We start from the raw sequence: 26,450 nt of genomic DNA, 5'->3' as shown, positions 1-26,450 counted from the left end.
CTTTTGCCCATTTCTTCACTGGATTACTTGTTTTTTTGGGTGTTGAGTTTGATAAGTTCTTTATAGATTTTGGATACTGATGCTTTATCTGATATGTCAGTTGCAATTATCTTCTCCTATTCCATCAGTTGCCTTGTTGTGCAGAAGCTTTTTATCTTGATGAGGTCCCAATAGTTCATTTTTGCTTTTGTTTCCCTTGCCTCCAAAGATGTACTGAGTAAGAAGTTGCTGTGTCTGAGGTCAAAGAGGTTGTTGCCTACTTTCTTCTCTAAGATTTTGATGGCTTCCTGTCTTACTTTTAGGACTTTAATCCATTTTCAGTTTGTTTTTTGTGTATGGTGTAAGAAAGTGGCCTGGGGTTCATTTTTCTGCATGTTGCTATCCAGTTTTCCCAGCACCATTTGCTAAAGAGACTGTCTTTTCACCATTGGATATTCTTTCCTGCTTTGTCAAAGATTAATTGGCCATATGTTTGTGGGTGTATTTCTGGGGTCTTTATTCTGTTCCATTATCTGAATGTCCATGTTTTTGAGACCCATCTTTAACCTAAAGATGCATACAGACTGGAAGTGAAGGGATGGAAAAACATTCACTATGAAAATGGAAGGCACACATAAGCCATGGTGACAATACTTATATCAGACAAAACAGACCTTAAAAAACGATGTAACAAGACACAAAAGAACATTATATAATGATAAAATGACCAACCCAATGAGAAGATATAGCAAATGTAAAAATCTATGCACCCAACACTAGAGCACATAAATACATGAAGCAAATATTAATGGCATAAAGAGAGAAATTGATGGTAATATAATAATAGTAAAGGAGTTTCTCAATCCATTTACATTAACATATAGATCATCCAGGCAGAAAATCAATCTGGAAACAATGTTTTTGAATTACACATTAGACCAGATAGACATAACAGACAACATTCCATCCAAAAAGAATATAATATACATTCTTTCCAAGTGCACATGGAACATTCTCCAGGACATATCACATATTAGGCCAGAAAACCAATCTCAATAAATTTATGAAGAGTGAAATCATATCATGCATCTTTTCCAACTACAACAGTATGAAACTGAAAATGAATCACAAGAAAAAAATGGAAAAAACACAAACACGTGCAGACTAAACAACATGATACTACACAATGAATGGGCCAATGAAGAAATCAAAGAACTAAAAAAAATGCATAAACATAAAAATGATAACACAATGGTTCAAAATCTCTGGGAACATAGCTAAAGCAGTTCTAAGAAGGAATTCCACAGCAATACAAACCTAACTCAAGAAACAAGATAAAACTCAAAAAAACAATTTAACCTTACACCTTAAGAAGTAGAAAAAGAAGAACAAACAAAGCTCAAGATCTGTTGAAAAAAGGAATAAAGACCAAAGCAGACATAAGTTACATAGACAAAAGGGAGAGAGAGAGAGAGAGAGAGAGAGAGAGAGAAAATCAATGAAACCAAGAGCTAGATCTTTGAAAAGATAAACAAAATTGGCAAACTCATTGCCAGACTCATCAAGATAAAAAGAGAGAAAGAATAAAAATAAAATCAGAAATGGAGGGACACCTGGGTGTCTCAGTCAATTAAGCATCTGACTCTTGGTTTTGGCTCAGATCATGATCTCATGGTTTCATGAATTTGAGCCTTGCATTTGGGCTCCACGCTGAAGGTGTGGAGCCTGCCCTCTCTCTCTGCCCTTCCCCTACTCACGCTGTCTCTGTCTGTCTCAAAATAAATAAACTTTAAAAAAATCAGAAATGGAGGCAAGAAGTAACAACTGATACCACAGGAATACAAAGAATTATAAGAGAATACCATGAAAAATAATGTCCCAACAAACTGAAAATCCTAGAAGAAATGGATAAATTCCCTAGATACATACAATCTTCCAAAACTGAACCAGGTAGAAATACAAAATTTGAATAGACCAATTACAAGTAACAAAATTGAGGCAGTAATCAAAAAACTACCAAAAGATATAAGTCCAAGACCAGAAGGATTCACAAGTGAATTCTTCCAAATTTTAATACCTATTCTTCCAAATATTCAATACCTATTCTCCTCAAACCATTTCAAAATATAGAGGAAGAAAAGCTTCCAAATACATTCTCTGAGGCTAACATTACCCTGATACCAAAATCATACAAGACACTCCAAAAAAAGAAAACCACAGGCCAATAGCTCTGATAAACATAGATGTTAAAAATCCTCTACAAAATATTACCAAGCCACATTCAACAATACATTAAAAGGACCATTCAAATATTCATGCAGGATTTATTCCTGTGCTGCAAGGATGGTTCAAAATTCACAAATCAATGTTATACACATTAATAAAACAAAGGATTAAACAATCATGTTATCTCAATAGATGCACAAAAAGCATCTGAAAATATTAATTCTCAGCAAAGTGCGTTTTGAGGGAACATATCTCAACATAATAAAGGTCATATATGAAAAATACAAGCTAACATCATACTCAGTGGTAAAAAACTGAAAGATTTTCCTTTAAGATTAGGCACAAGACAAGGATGTCCATTCTCTTCTCTTTCATTCTCCATAGTACCAAAAGTCCTAGCCATAGCAATCAGACAAGGAAAAGAGGAGGCATCCATACTGGTAAGAAGAATTTAAACTGCTACTATTTGCAGATGACAGGATACTTTATGTAGAAAAACCTAAAGAGTCTACCAAAAAATCTATTAGAATAAGTGAATCCAGTGAATTTGCAGGATACAAAATTAATACCTAGAAATCAGCTGCATTTCTATATACTAAATAACAAAGTAGCAGAGAGAGAAATTAAGAAAACAGTTCCATTTACAACTGCACCAAAAAGAATAAAGTACCTAGGAATAAACTTAATCAAGAAGGTGAAAGACTTATACTCTGAAAACTATAAATCACTGATGAACCAAACTGAAGACGCCACAAATAAATGGAAAGATATTCCATGCTCATGGATTGGAAGAACTAATGTTCTTAAAATGTCCATATACCCAAAGCACTCTACAGAATCAATGCAATCCTTATTGAAATACCAATAGCATTTTTCACAGAATTACAACAAATAATACTAAAATTTGTATGGAGCCACCAATGACCCCAAATAGCCAAAGCAATCTTGAGGAAGAAGAAAAAAGCTAGAGGCATCAGAATTCTAGATCTCAAGAGAGATTACAAAGATGTCATAATGAAAACAACAGGGTACTGGGGGAAAAAAAAAAGACACATACATCAATGAAATACAACAGAGAATCCAGAAATAAACCTACACTTATATGGTCAGTTGATCTATGACAAAGGAGGCGAGAATTTACATACAATGGCGAGAAGACAGAATCTTCAATAAATGGTGCTGGGAAAACTGGACAGCCACATGCGAAAGAGTGAAACTGTACCATTTTCTTACACCATACACAGGAATAAACTCAAAATGGATTAAAGACCTAAATATGAGACCGAAAACCATAAAATTTCTAGAAGAAAACATAGGCAGTAATTTCTTTGACAGCAGCCATGGAAACATTTTTCTAGGTATGACTCTTGAGCCAAATGAAACAAAAGCAAAAATAAATATTGGAACTACACCAAATTAAAATGCATTTGCACAGCAAAGGAAACCATCAACAAAACAAAAAGGCACTTTACTGAATGGGAGAAGGTATTTGCAAATGATATATCTGACAAGAGGTTAATATCCAAAATATATGAAGAACTCATACAACACACACACACACACACACACACACACACACACACACAAATAATTCAATTAAAAATCGGCAGAGAACCTGCAGAGACATTTTTCTAAAACAGACATCGAGGGTGCCTTGGTGGTTTAGTCAGTTGAGCATCCGACTTTGGCTCAGGTCAGGTCATGATCTCACAGCTCATGAGTTCAAGCCCCATGTCAGGTCTGTGCTGACAGCTCAGAGCCTGGAGCCTGCTTTAGATTCTGTGTCTCCCTCCCTCTCTGCCCCTCCCTTGTTTACTCTCTCTCTCTCTCTCAAAAATAAATATTAAAAAAAAATTTTTTGAAGACATCTAGATGGCCACAAACACATGAAAAGAGGCCAACATCATTAAACAGGGAAGTGTAAATCAAAACTATAATGAGATACCACCTGCACCTGTCAGAACAGCTGGAACCAAAAAGAACGGAAATAACAAATGTTGATGAGGATGTGGAGAAATAGGAGCCCTGGCATTCTGTTGTGTGTGTTGGTGGGAATGTAAATTGTTACAGTCACTGTAGAAAACAGTATGGAGGTTCCTCAAAAAATTAAAAATAGAAATAGTACATGATCCAGTAATTCCACTATTGGGTATTCACCTAAAAAAAACAAAACACTAATATGAAAAGATATATGCACCCCTATGTCTACTGCAGCATTATTTACAATACCCAAGATATGAAAGCAACCCAGTGTCCACAGATAGATGAATGGGTAAAGAATACACACACACACACACACACACACACACACACACACACAGGAATATTACGTAGTGATGAAAAAGGATGAGATCTTGCCATTTGCAATAACGTGGATACACACATGAAGTATGAAGTGAAATCAGAAAAGACAAATACCATATGATTTCACTTATATGTGGCATCTAAAAAGCAAAATGAATAAACGAGCCAAAAGCAGAATCAGACATATAAATATAGAGAACTGATGGTTGCTAGAAGGGAAGAGTGTGGGGGGATGTGTAAAATGGATGAAGGGGAATGGAAGATATAGGCTTCTAATTATGGGCTGAATAAGTCACAGAATAAAAGGCACAGCACAGGGAATATGTCCATAATATTATAATAGCATTGTATGGTGACAGAAAGTAGCCACACTTCTGGTGGAACACAGCATAATGTATAGAGCTGCTGAATCACTGTACACCTGATACTAAAGTAATATTGTGTGAATTATACTCAAACAAAAAATAAACAAAATTTAAAACCAAAAACTCTAGGGGTGCCTGGTGGCTCAGTCAGTTAGGCGGCCAACTTCGGCTCAGGTCATGATCTCGCGGTCCGTGAGTTCGAGCCCCGCGACGGGCTCTGTGCTGACAGCTCAGAGCTTGGAGCCTGTTTCAGATTCTGGGTCTCCCTCTCTCTGACCCTCCCCCATTCATGCTCTGTCTCTCCCTGTCTCAAAAAATAAATAAACGTTAAAAAAAAAATTTAAACCAAAAACTCTAAAATTTATGTGGAGAGGCAAAAAATCCAGAATAGCCAACATTGTGTGTGTATGTATATATACACATACATATGCATAACGGAATGTTATTCGGCCATAAAAAGAATGAAATCTTGCCATTTGCAATGACATGGATGGAGCTAGAGAGTAATAAGGCTAGGCCAAATAAATCGGTCATAGAAAGCTTTACCATATGATTTCACTCGTGTGTAATTTTTTTTTAAGTTTATTTATTTTGAAAGAGAGAAAGAGGGAGGAGCAGAGAGAGAGAGAATCCCAAGCAGGCTCTCTCCATTGCCAGCATGGAGCCTGATGTGGGGCTCAAACCCACAAAGGATGAGATCATGACCTGAGCCAAAATCAACAGTCAGATGCTCAACCAACTAAGCCACTCAGGTGCCCCTCATGTGTGAAATTTAAGAAACAAAACATATGGTCAAAGGAAAAAAAGACACACAAACCAAGAAACAGACTCTTAGCTACAAAGAACAAACCAATGGTTACCAAAGGGGAAGTGTGTGTGGGGGGGTGTTGGATAGGTGATATTGGTGATGTGGATTAAGGAGTGCACTTGTCATGATGAGAACTGGGTAATGTATGGAATTGTTGAATCACTATATTGTACATGTGAAACTAATATAACACTGTATGTTAACTACACTCGCATTAAAAGAAACAAAAAACAAAAGAAAAACTGCCTTTTTAAAAAAGTCAATATAATACCTGATATTAATGGAATAAAGGATTAACATCCTGCCCCCCTCAAGAAAAAAAAACCCAGTATGGATAGTCAATTATATGAATTTCTAAAAATTCAACGGCAAAGCAAGGCTACTTGGAAGACTGGACTCTGAAACCAACCGTTCAAGCATTAGAACATATAACCTTTAAGGAAGGATTCCAGAAATGAAGGGAAAAGTTGACTTTTCTCTAAATAGTATTTTAGTTTGCAAGTAGACAAACGTAAGTAAACTTAATATATCCATTAATGTAAAAGAAAACAGTTTTCCATTTATAAACAGAAGATCTATGTTTGTGTAGTAGTTCATTATAAATCCTCAATGAATACCACAATCTTTTCATCTGCAAAAAGTGGATCATTCCAATCTTATAAAGGTCTCTTTTGATCAATAGTGTGAGATCTCTTAAATATTAAGTGGCTATACAAATGACATTATAATTCATAGCAATATGCCAAAAATAAAGAACAGAGTTCAATTTCTTAAAGCACCGCACACATTCATTGCAGTAACCGATGGAATAAACAGAGGTATAAATGGTGTTTAAGCTAGGTAATATTTTTTTTCCTATGCTCTCCTGTCAAGTTTAAACGTTTGAACTCTTAAAATCCTTTACAGAAATGGAACTAGTTTTCCAGACCGTGAATTGAGTAGCCTACCAGCTGTAAGTCTCCTCTTTCAGTCTAGTTCGTTTACTCACAGCGAACCCGGTCTTCTGAAAGTTTGACTGCCAACATTTCCCAGTATTGCCACAAGACGCCCGAGCACTTCCGGTCCTAGGCCCTAATGAAACTTCAGCAAGCCGTGAAGCAGAGCCCGTTACGCATGCGCACCGGGCGCAGCCTCTCCACAGCGGCCGGTCTCTTTACGTCACCACCAGTCTGGCAAGGACGGCAATCGGCGGGAGTTTTTCAAAATGGGAGCGCAGAGGCGCCGCCCAGGTCTCGGAAGGTGCCCGGGAGGCCATTCGGTAGCCGTGCAGCCGTCGCCAGGAGCGGCGGCCTAGAGAGCCAAGCCTGATGGGCGCCAAGACCGGCTGGCTGCTTGGAGCGCTGCCTAGAAGGGACTGCGTGAAGGAAGCTAATCTGGGGAGCACAGGCCTGAGCCTGGAAATATGGCGACCTGCATCGGGGAGAAGATCGAGGTGAAAAGACTTGGCAATCCCCCGCGGGGTGGGCGGTGGGGGAGTTGGAGTGGCGGGACTCGAGACTGCTGCAGAAGGGGGACCAGACGAATCTAACGGCTGCGGGGTGGGCGCTGAGGTGCTTTGGGAGAGTCCTAACCGCCAGGCCTGCCTGTCTAGGGGCGGAGCGCCCCGCCCCTCTGGCTGGGGTGGTGGGGTACAGGTGAGTCGCTCGCGGCCCCGCCCTTCTGTCTCCAAACACCAAGGCTTCAAGTTGGCTATCCCGCTGGGGCTGCCGCGCTAGAACAAGGCAGAGCTGCCTCCCCCTTCTCCTGGGGGATGGCGGTTACCTCCGGCGGGAGCTGCGGCGGGATTCCACCCGTGCCCTCTGCTCCCAGGGGTTGGCTGGAGATGGGAGCAAGGTGCTGAAGCTGCATTGAGGTTGAGGAAGCAGTTCATTAGGGTGCTGTATCTTGAAGCCAAGCCTAGACTTTCAGGGATCCCCGCAAGGCGTCAACATGCTTTCCACCCCAGACACCTGCTCTATTGAGGTGTAATACCTGCTTGAATTTAAATTCCTATTCCCCTCCCGATCCATTTTATCGTCTTTTTCCAGTCTCTTCTCTTTCTTCTTTATTCCTGTGAGTCATCACACATGTTCTTTCATTTTAACTTTTAAGGATTTTAAAGTTGGCAGTCTGCTTGGTAAAGGATCATTTGCTGGTGTTTACAGAGCCGAGTCCGTTCACACTGGTTTGGAAGTTGCAATCAAAATGGTAAGAATATATTAATCAAATTTTCACCTCTACTTTGCAAGTAATTAGAGAGATGAGTTGAGATGCCAGAAACTCCTTACCTGTGAGCCTTTTTTTTTTTTTATGGGTAGAGAGAACTCATTCCTTAGGCAGAAGACAATAGTGCCAAGTCCAGCAATTAGTGCCAAGTCCAGCAATTGACTTTACAGATATATCTTAGGAGAACCTTGACTATGCTTAAGTAAGTGTTTTATTTTCATTAATGTTCAGTAAACCTAGTATTTATTATGAAAACTTGGAGTAATTGATAGACATCAAAGAACAAATAATTTGTTTATAATAATGAGTACTACTTGTGCATAGTTCTATATTACACTGTAACAACCTAAAGTATTCTTGATTGTTAGGGGGTCATTCTAATAGGAGTACACAAGCAAATTAAGAATCACTTATCTTAAAAAGCAGGGAAAGGGAAGGGAAGTTTTGTTTTAAAGCTTGTCTAGAAGAAAAAGAGGAACAGGGGAAAAATAAAGTTTGGCTAGATTTTTGTTGTTTTTGTTGTTGTTATAGATATGATTGCTGTGCTATTAAAGTCTTTCAGTTGGGAGAAGATACTAGAATGCATTGGGTAAACTTACTGAATGTTCACTGTGCCAAGCTCTTTGTTAGGTGTATGGGGAAAACACACAGAGTAAATTGATCTCATAAGTAGATAAAAGGACTTAACAATATTTTAAAGTATACTTTCTCTTCAAAGTTAATTTTTGAAAACTTCACATTTAGAAGTTTATTATCAACATTTAAATGTCTCATGTTATTTTTAGATAGATAAAAAAGCCATGTACAAGGCTGGAATGGTACAGAGAGTCCAAAATGAGGTGAAAATACATTGCCAATTGAAACATCCTTCTATCTTAGAGGTAAGATACAAATTTTGTAGATGTAACCTAAGAACATTGAATTTTTATATTTTATCACTTATTGTGCCCTTTTACATTTCAGTTGTATAACTATTTTGAAGATAACAATTATGTATATCTAGTATTAGAAATGTGCCATAATGGAGAAATGAACAGGTATCTAAAGAACAGAATGAAACCATTCTCAGAAAATGAAGGTAGGTGGCTTCTTTTTCTTTTTCTTTTTCTTTTTTTTTTTTTTTTTGGTATATATAAATTTTACTCTTTAAAAACTAGTTTTTGAAGAATGTGCTATTTTGTAACACTTAATAAAACTGTTTCAATTACTTTGGGTTAGAAAAGGAGACTTTTCATCCCCTCAAAATTAGAAAAGCTGCTAATTCCTGTAAATAATTAAAGCATTACAGAAGTAAAAGGAGAAATTCGTTATCCATCTTTCCCCAAAACCACATTTTAAATTAAATCATTGGTAGCAATTTAGTATCCTTTTAAATCTAGAAATAAACTGTTTATAATGCTATTGATGTCTATAAAGTAGTTTCTAAGTGAAACACAGATAACTGTTAAAATCATTTATTATAGAAAATGTGAAACATATAAGTTGAGAGAGTAGTATAATGAGCCCTCATGAAGTTACCACTCAGCTTCCAAAACTATCAATTCATGATCAAATGTTTCATCTGTACACTTCTTATTCCTCAATTTTCCATAGTATTTTCAAGCTAATTGTAGACATCGACATCTTTGTATGTATAAATATTTTGGTATATATCTTTAAAAGATCAGAACTTAAAAAAACAATAACAGTAACCACAGAATCATTATCACACCCAATAATTCCTTATTATCAAATGTGTAGTCAGTTTCAACTTCTCCAGTTTCTTATAAGTAACTTTTTACTGTTCAGATTAGTATCAAATAAGGTCTGTAAGTCGTCACACAAATAATTGTTTTCTAGTTATCTCACCCTGGTAACTGAGATTGCAGGTAAGCTAAAATGTGATTGTTGTTACACTTTTTGTATATTTAAGTCTATAACCCATTTGAAAACAGTTTGAACATATATATTGAATATGCAAATGTTCATATTCTTTGATTCAAGGTAATAATACGAGTTAAAAAATATTCGTATGCATGTTAATGAGGAGTATTGCATTTTTTTTTAATACTGTGTAAGAGTAACGCCTTCTTAAATAAGACAAACTATAAAAACTATAAAGGAAAAGAATTATGAATTTGACTTAACTAAAATTAAGAACGTGTTTGATAAAAGGTTAGGTCAAATTTAAAACAAAGATAGGAGTAAATATTTGTAAACTGTATGACTGGCAAATTAATTTAAAAAAATACAAGGGATGTTGGGGTGCCTGGGTGGCTCAGTCGGTTGAGCGTCTGGCTCTTGATTTCGGCCACAGTTCGTGGGTTCGAGCCCCACATTGGGCTCTGCACATTGACCTCATGGAGACTCCTTAGGATTTTCTCTCTCTCTCTCTCTCTCTCTCTCTCTCTCTCCCCCTCCCTCCCTCCCTCCCTCCCTCCCTTCCCCATCCCACCCTGCCCCAGCTCCCACAGTCTCTCAAAATAAATAAATAAACTTTTAAAAAAAAATACAAGGGCTGCTTAACAAAAAAGGATAGTCCAGTAGAAAAATGGGCAAGGAAAAAAAATAAAAAATAAAAAAAAAAAAAAAGGGGCGCCTGGGTGGCGCAGTCGGTTAAGCGTCCGACTTCAGCCAGGTCACGATCTCGCGGTCCGTGAGTTCGAGCCCCGCGTCGGGCTCTGGGCTGATGGCTCAGAGCCTGGAGCCTGTTTCTGATTCTGTGTCTCCCTCTCTCTCTGCCCCTCCCCCGTTCATGCTCTGTCTTTCTCTGTCTCAAAAATAAATAAACGTTAAAAAAAAAAAAAAAAAAAAAAAAAAAAAAAAAAAAGAAAAATGGGCAAGGAATCTAAGCAAACTTCACAGAAGAGAAAGTACAAATGGCCAATAAATAAATGTATGAAAAGATGCTCAAACTCTGTAGTATAATCAAAAGAATGCCAACTAAGATAATGGAATACCATTTTTTCAATCATTGGATTGAGACTACCAATTTTTAACAAGGATGTGTATGAAAATACAACCTTTTGGAGGACAATTTGGCAAGTATTAAAATACTAATTTTTTTTATGTGTGGCTTGAGCACACAACCCTGAGGATAAGAGTCTCATGCTATACTGACTGAGCCACCCAGGTGCTCCTTAAAATGCTAAATTTTATCCTTCAACCCAGTGATTCTGTTGCTTGAATTTAACATAGAGAACCACCCCATACATATGCACAAGAAAACAAGCATTTCCAGAATGTTTATTGCTATGTTTTTGTAATCTTGAAGTAACGGAAATTACTCATTAATAGCAATTAAATGAAGATTTATGTGTACTGATATGGAAATATTTCAAGAAATACTGTGAAGTGGGGAAAAAAGTAATGAATCTATATATTTCTATACCTTTTTACATATAACATTTATTACAGTGTGTTTCTGTAAATTTATGTAAAATAATATATATACACTATTAATAGCGGTTATTTTTTTGTTAGGGCTTGGGAGGACATCAGAGGAACTTTACTTGCTTTCTTTTTTTCTTTTTTACAATAAAATGTATTTATGAATTGTTCGTGCAATTATAAATATTTTCTCTTAATTGCTATGGCCTTCTGGGTACCCTAGTTACTCAAGTCTCTCCCAATTGCTAATAATATTAAACTCCTTAATGCATCAGTTAGAAAGGACAAAGATTAGCAGAAGTGCCTAGTTGTTTTAAAAGTTTAAAAATCTTAAGAAATTATCATAGTAGTATTTTGGTTTATCAAACTACTAAGCTGCAAGCTAGTGTTCTAATGTAATATTGTGGCACATGTACTTGGGTTTCTAAATACTGAATTCTAAGACTGTAAGTACTGAACCTTTCAGATTTTCTAAATTGTAAATTTTATTGTTTGCGTTCTAACAGCTCGACACTTCATGCACCAGATCATCACAGGAATGTTGTATCTCCATTCTCATGGTATATTACACCGGGATCTCACACTTTCTAACCTCTTACTTACACGTAATATGAACATCAAGATTGCTGATTTTGGGCTGGCAACTCAATTGAAAATGCCACATGAAAAGCACTATACGTTATGTGGAACTCCTAATTACATTTCACCAGAAATTGCAACTCGAAGTGCACATGGACTTGAATCTGATGTTTGGTCCTTGGGCTGTATGTTTTATACGTTGCTTATTGGGAGACCACCATTTGACACTGACACAGTCAAGAACACATTAAATAAAGTAGTATTGGCAGATTATGAAATGCCAACTTTTTTGACAAGAGAGGCCAAGGACCTTATTCACCAGTTACTTCGTAGAAATCCAGCAGATCGTTTAAGTTTGTCTTCAGTATTAGACCATCCTTTTATGTCCCGAAATTCTTCAACAAAAAGTAAAGATTTAGGAACTGTAGAAGACTCCATTGACAGTGGACATGCCACAATTTCTACTGCAATTACAGCTTCTTCCAGTACCAGTATAAGTGGTAGTTTATTTGACAGAAGACGACTTTTGATTGGTCAGCCACTCCCAAATAAAATGACTATATTTCCAAAGAATAAAAATACAAGCGATTTTTCTTCTTCAGGAGATGGAAGCAGTTTTTATACTCAGTGGGGAAACCAAGAACAAGAAACCAGTAATAGTGGAAGGGGAAGAGTAATCCAGGATGCAGAAGAAAGGCCACACTCTCGATACCTTCGCAGAGCCCATTCCTCTGATAGATCTGGCACTTTTAATAGTCAGTCTCGAGCAAAAACAAATACAATGGAACGATGTCACTCAGCTGAAATGCTGTCAAAATCCAAAAGATCAGGAGTAGACGAAGAAAGATACTCACCTACAAACAGCAATGTCAATGTTTTTCACTTCTTTAAGGAAAAGACATGCAATAGTTCTGGATCTTTTGAAAGACCTGATAATGATCAAGCACTGTAAGAATAATTCTATCAAAAGCATTTTTTCTATAAATGTTACATTAGCACAAATATGAAGCTGCACCTAACTAAGGGGGGTTAATTTTTTCTAACATCAGATGTTCTTAACTATGATTTCTATTTCTTATTAGAGAATCAGAATGATTTTTTTTTTAATTTTTTTAAAACATTTGTTTATTTTTGAGAGAGAGACACAGAGTCCAAAGCAGAGTCCAGGCTCTGAGCTGTCAGTGCAGAGCCCGACACGAGACGGGAACTCACGAACTGCAAGATCATGACCTGAGCCGCAGTCAGTCGCTTAACCGACTGAGCCACCTAGGTGCCCCCAGAATGATGATTTTTACTTATAGTTAAGAGACTTTCAAAATGAGTGTATGTGCTCATGAATGTCTTTGTAGTATTTTAATACTTTAGAATTTTTATTTTCATTTTTCATTTTATATGAAGCAGGTCTGTAGTGCAAAGTATATTAAATGTGTCTGATTCCTAAAGTACTCTAATAGTAACTATTCATTCTTTCTTTCTCTCCTCACCCTCCACCCTCTCCCCTCCCTTTTCTCCTTCTCCCCCCACCTTTATCTCTCTCTTTCTCCCTCTCCCTCCCTCCCTCTCTCTTTCTCTCTCTCTCTCTGTCTCCCTCGCTCCCTCTCCCTCTCCGTCTCCCTCTCTCTCTCTCTCTCTCTCTCTCTCTCTCTCTCACACACACACACACACACACACAGAGGCTGAGCCAATGATGAGTAATCATATTACTGACTGCTTCTCACATGAAGGCTAATTTTTTCAGTTACTGTAGTGTTTATTTTATCCGTTTTCTGTTCTTTGGTTTTTATGCTTAAATTACAAGAGGGCAGTAGCTATATAGAAACGTCACAGTATGGGCATTTTGGTCTGGAAGTTTAGCTTCTTAGAGACATTTTGGTTATGCAAATATTGGTTTCTACAGTTACCCTAAAATTTTCAGATATTCAGATCAAAAGATAACTACTTTTTAAAATATTTTTATCTTAAAAAGTTATTACCTGATAATTTTTTATTAGTTTTTGAGAATTCTTTTTCTCTGTTTAGCTTCAATCATCTTGGTCCAGGAAAAACTCCTTTTCCATATCCAGACCAGACATCACAGACTGAAATGGTGCAACAGTGGTTTGGGAATCTGCAAATAAAGGGTACGTTTTCTGTTTGGGGCTTCTTAAGAAAATAATACATTTTCAAAAAAAGAAAATATATTTTCCATAAACTATATTACAGTAACGGTAATAATAACTATTTACTCATTTTAAATATTTGTTCTATCAGCTACTGTCCTTAATGCTTAACAAATATTAACTTACTAAATTCTCACACACAAAATAGAAGATATTATCATTAGCCCTATCTTACACATGAGGAAATTGTGTTATACAGAGCTTAATTTGCCAAGCTACACTCCCATAAGTAGGGGAGCCAGGATTCCAACCCTGGATTCTAATCCAAAGCAGCCTGGCTCAGAAACTTTACTTTTTATCCCTATGCTCTTACAGCCTATCTATAGTAAGCACCTATCAATGCCTATAAAATAATCAAAAGATGGTTGACCTTATTTTTAAGTAGAGGCTGATATGGACATCATGGTTTATTGATGGGACCTCACGTAACGCTAAAGTACCCAACCACTACAACCTAAACATTTTTTTTTTAAGTAAGCTCTAGGCTGAACATGGGGCTTGAATTCATGAACTTGTGATCAAGAGTTACATGCTCTACTGACTGAGCCAGCCAGGCACCCCAAAACCTAAACATTTTTAAACAGCTGTCATCCAAGTCATTTTAGGTATAGAGTTTGAAAGTTAAACATTTCTTATTAATGAACATGACAGACTCACAGAAGGTGGGTTGGAAAATAATGATGAGAAAAAAGAGAATAGAAAAGAAAACATATGGGGAGGAGGAGATCATTTTTTACTAAGTATCATGTTACTTCAGATAAAGAGTATTTAATATGACTGTAATCTAAGCAGAGTTGTTATGTCACCTCAAGTGTCTTTCTTTTTTTTTCTTTTTAAAAATTATATATTCTTTTCAAGAGTCTAAAAGGGAATTAATCTTTTTATGTGTACTTGATGATGATAATTCAAGTTTATGTTTTTTAAACTATAAAATTGCCATGTATGTAATCTTACACTTAACCTTCTGTTGTATTTATAGGTACTTTTATTTGGTAATATGGATATATCTGAAAAGGAGAAATAAGCTTGTTTATAATCTGGTGCTGCTGCAATTTTAAAGTATATTATTTGGTACAAAATATTTTCTGTCATTGGGAGTAGGGGGAGGAAATGCACTAAGAAGTCATTTAAGGAAAAAATTCCAATACAAATATTTAGAGGTTAGCATTTAAAAAATTGCCTTAGAATGTAGTCTAATCATTTTAAGGGATTAAAAAAAAATAATGTTCTTTTGTGAACTCTAAAATCACATAAAATAGATATGGGTAAAATTCAACAAGAACTTTTTTTTTTTTAATGTTTATTTATTTTTGAGGAGAGAGAGACAGAGTGTGAGTAGGGGAGGGACAGAGAGAGAGGGAGATACAGAGTCTTAAGCAGGCTCCAGGCTCTGAGCTGTCAGCACAGAGCCTGACGCGGGGCTCGAACTCACAGACCGTGAGATCATGACCTGAACCGAAGTCGGACGCCTAACCGACTGAGCTACCCAGGCGCCCCTCAACAAGAACTTTTAGATTGTGATGCAAATATGCCTGTATTATTAAATATTATTAAAGCTATTTCGTATATTGTTTTTGCTTTTACTTGCATATTGTGTAAGTAAAGATGGAATAGATGGTCCTCAGCTTAAAGAGAGTAAATTTATATATTACATAGAATGATTACCTTGGAATTCCTCTCAAATCTGTACTTATTGGAGCATTGGCAGTTGCTTGTTTTAGAATTAGTAAGTGACCCCACGTGACTAGATTTTGCCTTGATTGAATAAATAATTTCATAATAATATATTTTCTTAGTTTTAGGAGTATAAAGGTATTTCTTTTCAATCTGGCTTAAAATATTCTTTTAAAGTCATTCTTTTATTATGTCATATCATAAAACTGTGTATTTGTTAGAAATATGAGCATTTTTTACTAGATCTCTTTTGTACCTCAAAAAAAATTCCTGTTAAAATAATACCAGCATGACATTGTGTTGTGAAGACTCAGTTTTTTAATTATGCACTAAATTGCTTCATTCTGTGTATATTATAGCTCATTTAAGAGAAACTGCCGAGCACAACAGCATTAGCCCAAACAGAGATTTCCAGGGCCATCCAGATTTGCAGGACAGATCAAGAAATGCTTGGACTGATACACGAGCCAAAAAGAGCCCCAATGCTTCTGATAATGTGCATTCTACAAAACAGCTGAATACCATGAAATATATGACTGCATTTCAAAGTAAACCTGAGATAATGCAACAAGAATCTATTTTTGGCTCAGATCCTCTTTCTGAACAAAGCAAGACTAGGGGTATGGAGCCACCATTGGGTTATCAGAAACGTACATTACGAAGCATCACATCTCCTTTGACTGCTTACAGGTTAAAACCAATTAGACAGAAAACGAAAAAGGCTGTGGTATGTCTATCATTTTTCTAAATTACTATGTGATATTTTCCTTGAGTATATGGTTTCCTGTGTCAAATATGTTTCTTTAGTCCCTGTACTTTTGATATTTACATGATAAACTCATTTAAAAGAAAAGAGACTGGGAGTTTATAGAAAAATAGCTCTTGCTTTCTTCTGGCTACTTTAAGAATGGTGAATTGATACTGATAACTTTTGAATTTTAAATTATTAATAATGAGAAATATTTAAAAATAACACTGGCTAAATACTGTGTTAAGTATTATTTTATTCACAGCTGCAATTACTAAATTAATGTTATCTTTTACTTTTGTTTCTGTATTTAGGCCAGTCTTAGAAAGGTAAAATAGAAAATACAATTTTTTTTAACATCTGATACTAAACTATTTAAAGAAAAGGAATATGCATAAAATCAAGTTTAGAGTTTAAATTGATGTATGAATTGGAAATAGTGATTTTTATTTTTTAATTCCATCTTTCTCCTGTTTGTACCTTGTTTTCTATTTCACCCAGTCTTGCCTTTGTTTGGCTTGCTATTGTCTTTTCAAAGTCTTTATTCTCCACCCCTACCTTCTGCTTTCATTCTGCTTACTGGTTATCATTTCACACTTAATTATGCCTTCTTACCTTTGCTCCGTATGTTTCACAGTTGTGCTCAAATACACCCCTGGTTTAGACTTGCAGAGAAGCAGCCACTTGATTTTGACTTTAAGTTTTGTTTCTGCTATGGTTAAGTACTTTTAAGTATTGTATATGTCAGAGTTATTGTAGTAAACAAGAGTATTGTTATTAAATTTTAGTCTTTTTGTGTGTGTTTTTTTTTAAGGTTAGTATACTTGATTCAGAGGAGGTATGTGTGGAGCTTCTAAAGGAACATACATCTCAAGAATATGTGAAAGAAGTTCTTCAAATATCTAGTGACGGAAACATGGTAATGTGGCTTTACTTTATTATCTTGCAACTTCAAATTATCATTTAGCATTCCAATTCATTCTACAGGGATATTGTTAAAAGTTTTAAAAATTGGTTTTCTTGGGGGACCAGGGTGGCTCAGTTGGTTAAGCATTCGACTCTTGATTTTGGCTCAGAGTTTGTGAGATGGAGCCCTGCATCTGGCTCCATGGTAACAGTACAGAGCCTGCTTGAGATTCTCCCTCTCTCTCTCTCACAAAATAAATAAATAAACTTTAAAAAATCTTTTAAAAAATTGGTTTTCTTAATATGATAATATCTCTTAAATTCAAAAAGTAAAATAGTATACTAGATATATTTAATTATTGTGGTTTCAAAAATAATTATAACTTGTAGCAAAATCTGAACTTTAAGCTTAAGTTTGAAAAGCAAAATAATGACTTCTAGAGAATATTTAGCATTTTCAATAAAATAATATTTTAATTTTACATGTGAGCTCTTCAAATTTTATTAACGAAATACAGCACTTTAACTTAATGGCATATAATTAGAATTCTTAAACAATTTTTTGGCAGATCACTATTTATTATCCAAATGATGGAAGAGGTTTTCCTCTTGCTGATAGACCACCGTCCCCTACTGACAACATCAGTAGGTATAGCTTTGACAATTTACCAGGTATGTAAATTTACCAGGGAATAAACTTAGATAATTTATATATACATAAACTCTATATATGAGAATATCATAGATTGTAAATGTCTTGCTTCAGGCAGGCTGTAGCTCACGTTCTCATACTTTATATGTGGTGAGATGTGGTAGACCTTACTAATCCAAATCCAAATTTATTCATATTCTGTGTTGTCACATATTTAAATAAAAACTAACTGGAATATTAGTCATATATCACACAAATATAATCTGTACACTTGTTTAGTTACTAACTTGTCTAGAATCATGTTTAAAATTCAACTTGAAATATCTAATTCTTGACTTTTAAAACCATAACTATGCTACATAAGTGATGATTTATAATTATGGTTAACCAAATGACTCCTTGTCCAGTTTCTGGATATTATGGATGGGGGGAATTAAATATTGAATAGTAAGATGTCACTGAGGTGACTTTAGAAACAAACAAGAAAATATATCTAACCTAACCCTATTAGAAATGCAAACAGGTAGACAAGACTGTTTAAATACTGTAAGTGACTATAGTTACAGGGAATTGCAAAAACTTACTTTTGTATATTGGGACCACAAAATTCTATGCTTTACTAACATAAAGAGAACCATATCTTTTCCTGAGAGTCTGATGCTGATATCTCAGGTAGAAATTTTTTTATTTCATTTATTAAAACTTTCCTGGAATCTTTACTTATAATAAGGAGTCAATGATTCAAAGAAAGATTTCTTTTAAATAATCATGATACTAGTCATCAGATTTTGTTATATACTTCTGGAGAATTGTATTATACTATCTTTAGTTTTCATTAAAATAATAGACTTACATCACTACAATACCTTATTTTGGTAATGAGGTTACTAACCTATCAACTTGAATTTTTGAGGAAGAGTAGATATCAATTATTAAACTTTCAGTGAAATTTGTATGTCAAATCAACACTTTATTTCCTAATATTACCTAATATTAGATAATTTTTTTTTCTTTTTCTCCCCCTAGAGAAGTACTGGCGAAAATATCAGTATGCTTCCAGATTTGTACACCTTGTAAGATCTAAGTCACCCAAAATCACTTATTTTACAAATACGCTAAATGCATTTTGATGGAGAATTCCCCTGGTGCTGATTTTGAGGTCTGGTTTTATGATGGTAAGTACCATTTAAAAATGGTAATTTTTTTCCCTTTAGTTTATAATTTAGTAGTTTTTTTTTTAATTCAGCACCACAAATCTTTAAGATGTATAGTCATACAAATAAATTACACAGCACAGTGTATGTTAATTATGTTAACAAATTTGTATTTATATATACTTTCATAATAAACTTATTCTATAATATGTGTATTAGTCCTCTTTCCCTATTTAGCTCAAATTTAACAACATTCAGGTTGATAGTACAAAATTACATGAAATAAACAATATCCTATTGCTTATAGAACCTCAAATGGACATATACCAAATTATGAGAATTATAAATGTGGCACAAGGATAGGGTTGAACCAGAGAATATTATTTTCTAAATTTGTTCTATAAAGATGATTTAATTTTTAATCAGTAAAGCTCCCTCCTTTAAGGGACACCTAGCACATACACTCACACAGTGCACATATAACTATCTTTCAATTATGTTTTTGTATGAGATTAGTAATTTTTTAAAATATAAAAGTATTGGATATAAATCAGATATATGCAGAAAAGAAAAATGGATGGCCTATATTTATCGAATACTTTGAGAGCCTCATTTTATTTCTGATCAGTGAGTGAATATAAATGATACCTTATCTAGGAGCTATTATGTACTGGTATGGTAATGAATATAAACAGGAATATTTAAAGAAATGATGAAAGAATGGTTTTCTTTTTATTCTTTAAGGAGCAAAGATACACAAAACCGAAGATTTAATTCAGGTGATTGAAAAGACAGGGAAATCTTATACGTTAAAAGGTGAAAGTGAAATTAATAGCTTGAAAGGGGAAATAAAAATGTATATGGACCATGCAAATGAGGTATGTACATACTTGTGATAGGTTTTTCATACCAATTAATAGTGATTCCAAATGAGGTGAAGTAATGACAAAAAGCACTATTTTTTTAAATAGGGCCATCATATTTGCTTAGCACTGGAATCAATAATTTCAGAAGAGGAAAAGAAAAGTGGAAGTGCTCCATTTTTCCCAATAATCATAGGAAGGTAAATGCTTGAAAATTTTTTTAAATATGCCTAAATTGTGTAGGAAATGGTAAAAAAATGTTTGATGTTTACATTATGAACACTTTTTAGTTTTCTGTAATTTGAAAGCTTTAAGGGAATATATTTGAACATTTCTTTCCCCTTCAGAAAACCTGGTATTACTAGTTCACCTAAGACCTTATCACCTCTTCCTTCTGTGGATCCAAACTACTTGATGAGGGAGAGAGCATCTTTGAGTAAAATGGGCATAAATAGTGCTGCTTCTCCAAAACAGGAACCAATATTTAATCCTTCTGTAAGTAAATATATGTCACTTTTATACTTTAAACTCTTCAGTGATTGCCTCATGCCGTTCATATAAAATTTAAATTCCTTATAATGGCCTTACTATCACCTGCCTACTTTTTCCTTTCCTACTTTACACTCTATTCTTGAGCCTCAGGAGCCTTCTTTTAGTTCTTCAAGAAAGTCAAACTTTCAGGGCCTTTTCATATGCTATTCACTTGACTTGGAACTTTTCTCCAACTTCTTAATGGCTAATTCTTTCTCATCCTTCAGGTCTCAGCTTAGTTTTGTTTTTGTTTTTTTTTTAATGTTTATTTTTTGAGAGAGACAGAGTGTGAGCAGGGGAGGGGCAGAGAGAGAGAGAGAGAGAGAGAGAGAGAGAGAGAGAAACAATCTGAAGCAGGCTCCAGGCTCTGACCTGTCACCACAGAGCCCGATGCGGAACTCAAACTCAAGAACCACAAAATCATGACCTGAGCTGAAGTCAGACACTCTACCGACTGAGCCACCTAGACGACCCCTTCAGGTCTCAGTTTAAATGTTACCTCAGTGAGGCCTAACCTGACCCCTCTAGGAAAAAGCTAAATATTTTAATATATGTATCATTTTATTTTTTTTTAATGTTTATTTACTTTTTGAGAGAGAGAGATAGAGACAGAGTGTGAGGGGGGCGAGGGCCAGAGAGGGAGGGAGACACAGAATGTGAAGCAGGCTCCAGGCTCTGAGCTGTCAGCACAGAGCCTAATGTGGGGCTCAAACCCACAGCTATGAGATCATGACCTGAGCTGAAGTCAGATGCTTAACTGACTCAGCCACCCAGGTGCCCCTCATTTTATTTTTACTAGTAAAATATCATTTACTGCTTTAATATCCATGATAGTCTCATGGTTACATAAACTTATTAAATTTTTATTCAGTGAACTATCATGCCAATAAAAACTACAGCAATATAGGAAAAAATGCGAAATTAAATAAATTTATCTATGTATGTATGTATACTCACACACATGTACATATATCCTATAATTGCAGTTATGAAAAATTATACCTTGGGAAAAAAAAGAAAAACTTCCCACATGAAAATTGCAACTATGTGATTTTTCTTCTGCATTTTTCTAATTTTCTGTAATGTAGTTATATATTTACATTTTTTTATTAGTACTTTAAATCTGAAGCTTATTGTTTATATGTTTATATTTCAAGTTTTTAACTTTGTTATTAAAAAATTATTTTAAGCTAATGAAAATCCAGTCATCTTCTATTTTTGCTGAATTTGGCTGGGGAATAATATCTTCCTTTTAATGTTTATAGATGGTTACAAATGAAGGACATGGCCTTACAGCTGCAGCTTCTGGAACAAACATCCCTTCTAGTAGTCTAAAAGATTGTTTTCCTAAATCAGCACAACTTTTGAAATCTGTTTTTGTGAAAAATGTTGGTTGGGCTACACAGGTGAGAAGTTCTTAGAAAAGTGAATTTTCTTAGTATGAATTTCTTTGGTTTTTATACTGATTAGACAATTACCAAAAAATATAAATTATTACTTGCAAATTTCTCTTTGCAAGTAAGTTTTTATACCTTTTTTACATTGATTATATTAAACATTTTGACATTTTTTATTTGTATACACTTGGAAGAATCTAGGTATTGTTGATAACAGATTGTTAAGGTATAGGTGATTTTGTTTTTAAAGTTTTAAAAACAAGTGTTCTAAAGCCTTGTGTCCATTGATAGGTGGATAAAGAAGATGTATGTGCATATATACAATGGAATATTAGCCATAAAAAAGAATAAAATCTTGCCATTTGTCATAGCATGGATGGGCCTTAAGTGAAACATGTCAGGGGAAAAACAAATATCATATGATTTTACATGTGAAAGCTAAAAAAAAAAAAAAAAAACAGAAACAAGCTTATAAAAACACAGAGAACAAGAACAAACTGATAGTTGCCAGAGGGGAAGAGGATTGGCAAACTAGGTAAAGGAGATTAAGCGTTACAAACTTCTAGTTTGTAACTTCTAGTTGTGAAACAAGTCACAGAAATGAAAAGTATAATATAGGGAATATAGTTGTATGGTGACAGATGGTGAGCATTGAATACTGTATAGAATTGTTGAATCGCTGTATTATATACCTGAAGTTCAATATAACATAACATTGAATGTCAACTATGCTTCAATTAAAAAAAAAAAAAAGGCAGAATAGAAGTGTCATGATAGTGGCTGATTGTTAGGAATTGAGAATGATGTTTATGACATTCAAGTTTTAGAAACTTTTTGTAATCTATTACTATAGTAACTTTCATTAGGCAGAAAAGGATTTTTGCATTTAAAAATTAAGTCTACGTTGACTTCCAAACTTACAGAATTATATGTAGGTATGAGCCTAAATGTGTATATTATCTGAAAGCTTGAAGGTTGGAGACTTGAGCATAGTGCATGTAATTTTTACTTGCCAGTGAAGTTTAAAATTCAGCCTAAACCTTTCTGTGGGTAGGAAATAAATGAAGGGAACTCAGCATTTGGTGAGTACCTGCTATGCGGTGCCATGTTTTTCATATATATTGTCTTGTTATTCCCCAAAATAAAACCTAGTAAAGTTGGTGTTATCTCCTTTTATAGATAGTAAAATTATGGCTTATAATTGTTAACTGACTTGCATAGTCCTACTCGTTAGTTGGCAGAATCTGGATGTCAACCCAGGTCTGTTTGATTCCAGTGTCCATGTCTCCTCTCTGCTGTTTGGAGTGGCACATTGTATATTAGTGACTATATCAAATATCAGTGACTAAAGGAACAAGTTACAAAAGCTAAGTTGTAACATTCTCAGGTAGAAGAGAAATTCTGTAACCTAAGGACAGAAAATACAGAGAAATCTTACAATTTAAGAAAATGTTACTTTTGTTTCCTAAATCTCTTCTTGTTTAGAAATGCTAATGAGGTGTAGGGGTCACGGGAGAGAATGCAAAACTACTCCAACATACTAGTAGAAATAAATGGGAAAAAGGATTCATTTAGAATAACTTTAATATTATAATGTCCCAGCTATTAAAGGAATAATCTAAAAAGATATGAATATTCTCAGTGTTACTACCATCACAGCCCCAAATTTGTAGTTATCTGAGAGGGTTGCTTTTTTTTAACTATGTGAAAAACCTGTTAAACATGAGTAACTTTTAAGAACTTTAAATCTTCTACTATATAGTAATTTTGCATTTATTGTTTTTCTAGTTAACTAGTGGAGCTGTGTGGGTTCAGTTCAATGATGGGTCCCAGTTGGTTGTGCAAGCAGGAGTGTCTTCCATCAGTTACACATCACCAAATGGTCAAACAACTAGGTAAGTTCTTAGAATAATGGTTGACATTTAGCCCTTTGATATAATTTTTTTCTCTATATATTGAAATAAATGATTTAATAAGGTTTTGTATGTTCTTTAGGGCCTTCAATTTAATAAAGAATCCAATTTTAAACTTGTTTTAGAAATTATATATATAGCCGGTTCCAGTTTTTTGACCTAATTTTCTTTTTATTATTTAAATACATTTGGAAAGTGGTCTCTTTTAAAAGGAAACACATTGGATATGCTTAACTTGATTTAGGTATCTACTCAAATGATTTTGTATAGTTTTTCTGCGGTGCCTCTTCTCATTGAAGAACTACTGAAAAATATAATATGCCTTTTGGTACTTACATACAAACCAAGTAATTAAGTTATGTTTTTGTCTTTTTTTCTTTGCTTCACTTAGGTATGGAGAAAATGAAAAACTACCAGAATACATCAAACAGAAATTGCAGTGTCTTTCTTCCATCCTTTTGATGTTTTCTAATCCAAATCCTAATTTTGAATGATTAAAACTCGTTTTAGATATTTTAAGTCTAATAAATAACTTTGTTGGCTTTCAAGTAAAGTGACTTTTTTTATTTAATATAAATAAAGCCTTTAAGAAAGCCTTTCTGTAAAAGACAGTTTTAACCTGTACCATAATGGATATAACCTAATGAAAAAACAAAGCAGAATAAAACTTATAAATATGAACTGGTCATAGATTAAAATAGTATGCCTGACTTTGCTTTTAGAACAAATGCCCCCAAACTTTGTGTTCATATGTTTGTATTGAACAGTCTTTTAAAAGCAAAAATATGAATGGTGTGTGGTATATTTATGCTTTTTTTTATTATTTTCCCTACTTCTCAGACATGTTGAGAATCATGGAAAAAACATGCTGGAGTTTTTGAATATTTGAACATGTAAATGTGTATTTATGTTATAAGTAACATATGTAAACATGTATATTTGTTTTATATTTATTTTTGTAGCACCAGTTTCTAATGAAACATTTCTGAAAATGCATTTTATAAAAAAATAATAAATACAGTAATAAGTTGCTTTATCTTTTGATTCATTTAATTAAAAACATATTTTAAAGTAAATTACTAGTAAATTCATTTAAAAATTTTGTTGCCTGTTTAGGAACCAGTTAAATTTTTAGAATTAATTTTGCAAATAATAAATACATTGTTTCTCTAACTTTATCTGAAAATATCTGTATATTTTAATGACAAACATTTTAACAATGTAGAACTTAATGCAATAATTAAGATGAAGAAAAAGATTGGTAGTGGAATAGCCATTCATAATGAAATACTCAAGGTAAAATAGGACTGGAATAAAATTATGTAAACATGATAAAGGCTGTTTAACTTAATGTTTCCTACTGTTTTTTACAACCAGAAATATTTGAGCTAATTCCATTTAGTAGATACAAATAACTAATGTCACAATTATTCAACATTGTTTTGGATGTTGCCTAAGGCAATGAGAAGAAAAATAATTTGCAACATATATTGCAGAGTAAATAATAAAAAGACAACCCAATAGAAATATGGACAAAAGATATGAGCAGATAATTCACAAAGACAGAAATCCATATAGTGAGTCAAAAGTAAATACAGTGGAGCAAACATGGTGGAGAAGTAGGGGAATCCTACTTCCCACGTCTCCCAAACAAAGAAGGGCTGAAGCCAAAGGACTTTGAACCCCAAGAGTCTGGGAAGAAAAGAGACTGAATCTACCAGGGAGAAAAGGGGACAACGTGAGAGACCGTAGGTGGGTGATTGTGAACTGGGGGAGATAAAACGGGCCACGTAGGCATGGAGGGGAGGGATGCCCTTTGGTGAGAGACAAAGGGAAGAGAAGTGGCTGGGGAAGCGTAAAACTATCTGGACAAGAGAAAAACCTCAGACCAGGACGGAGAGGGATCCCATCTCTTAACTGCAGGTCCCATCTTCAGACTGGGGAGAGCTGCCTTGTTCACACACCTAGGGAGGAGAGGAGCCAACTCTGGGTTCAGTGGTAGATCGGGGGTGCAGTCTGCAGCAGGAGAAACCAGTCCCCTCCCCTTAAGGGCTGGGGCACACAACAAAACCAGCTGGGACCTCATGTCAGGAGGCACTTTCCCAGTACTGGGGTGCACAGAGCAGGAGTTTAAATTCCAGCCAAGCCCCTGGGGCAAAGGTGTCGGCAGAGTGAGACAGCCCCATCTGCACCTGCGGGACAATGAGGACGGCTCCAAAGGAGTGATTTGGGCACCAGGTAATGGAGAAGAGACTGGGGGGGCGCCATTTTTCTCCCCACCACCACCAAGGCAGGGCCTCAGGATCGGTCTGCCGGGCCCACAGTGGAGGGAGGACCAGGCTACACCAAACCATGCCCCTCAGCACAGGGTAACTGCATATCTACTGGAGCGGGATGCTGTGGAACTAGATGGACAGCATCTCCAGAACAGCGCTGCAGCATTGCCCAGATAAATTCTAGGACAATTCTGGATATATGGATATATTCTCTCCTCCATTTCTCCTTCTTACCTCTTCCCTCTTCTAGGCTGGTTACTCTGGTTATTGATTTGTTTAAACAGACATATTTAATCCATTCTCTTGATACGTGTTCTATACCTCCTTTACATTCCTTTCTCT

General features: G+C 35.1%; 1 protein-coding gene across 1 annotated transcript; it reads left to right on the top strand.

Annotated features, from left to right (window-relative positions):
• The first annotated feature begins 6,847 nt into the window (after positions 1–6,847).
• Positions 6,848–24,863, top strand: PLK4 (polo like kinase 4). Its single transcript, XM_043568786.1, is given in 17 exon segments — positions 6,848–7,114; positions 7,774–7,869; positions 8,673–8,768; positions 8,851–8,965; positions 11,763–12,783; positions 13,855–13,955; positions 16,028–16,395; positions 17,231–17,335; positions 17,892–17,994; positions 19,001–19,081; positions 19,084–19,149; positions 19,873–20,006; positions 20,100–20,191; positions 20,339–20,486; positions 21,788–21,928; positions 23,708–23,814; positions 24,224–24,863. Coding segments are annotated over 17 exon segments (2,907 nt in total). The 5' UTR covers positions 6,848–7,084; the 3' UTR covers positions 24,327–24,863.
• Positions 24,864–26,450: the final 1,587 nt, after the last annotated feature.

Source organism: Prionailurus bengalensis, chromosome B1 (genome assembly GCF_016509475.1).
Source record: "Prionailurus bengalensis isolate Pbe53 chromosome B1, Fcat_Pben_1.1_paternal_pri, whole genome shotgun sequence".
In the NCBI taxonomy this organism is placed as follows: domain Eukaryota; kingdom Metazoa; phylum Chordata; class Mammalia; order Carnivora; family Felidae; genus Prionailurus; species Prionailurus bengalensis.
This window is presented reverse-complemented; position numbering and strand designations above follow the sequence as displayed.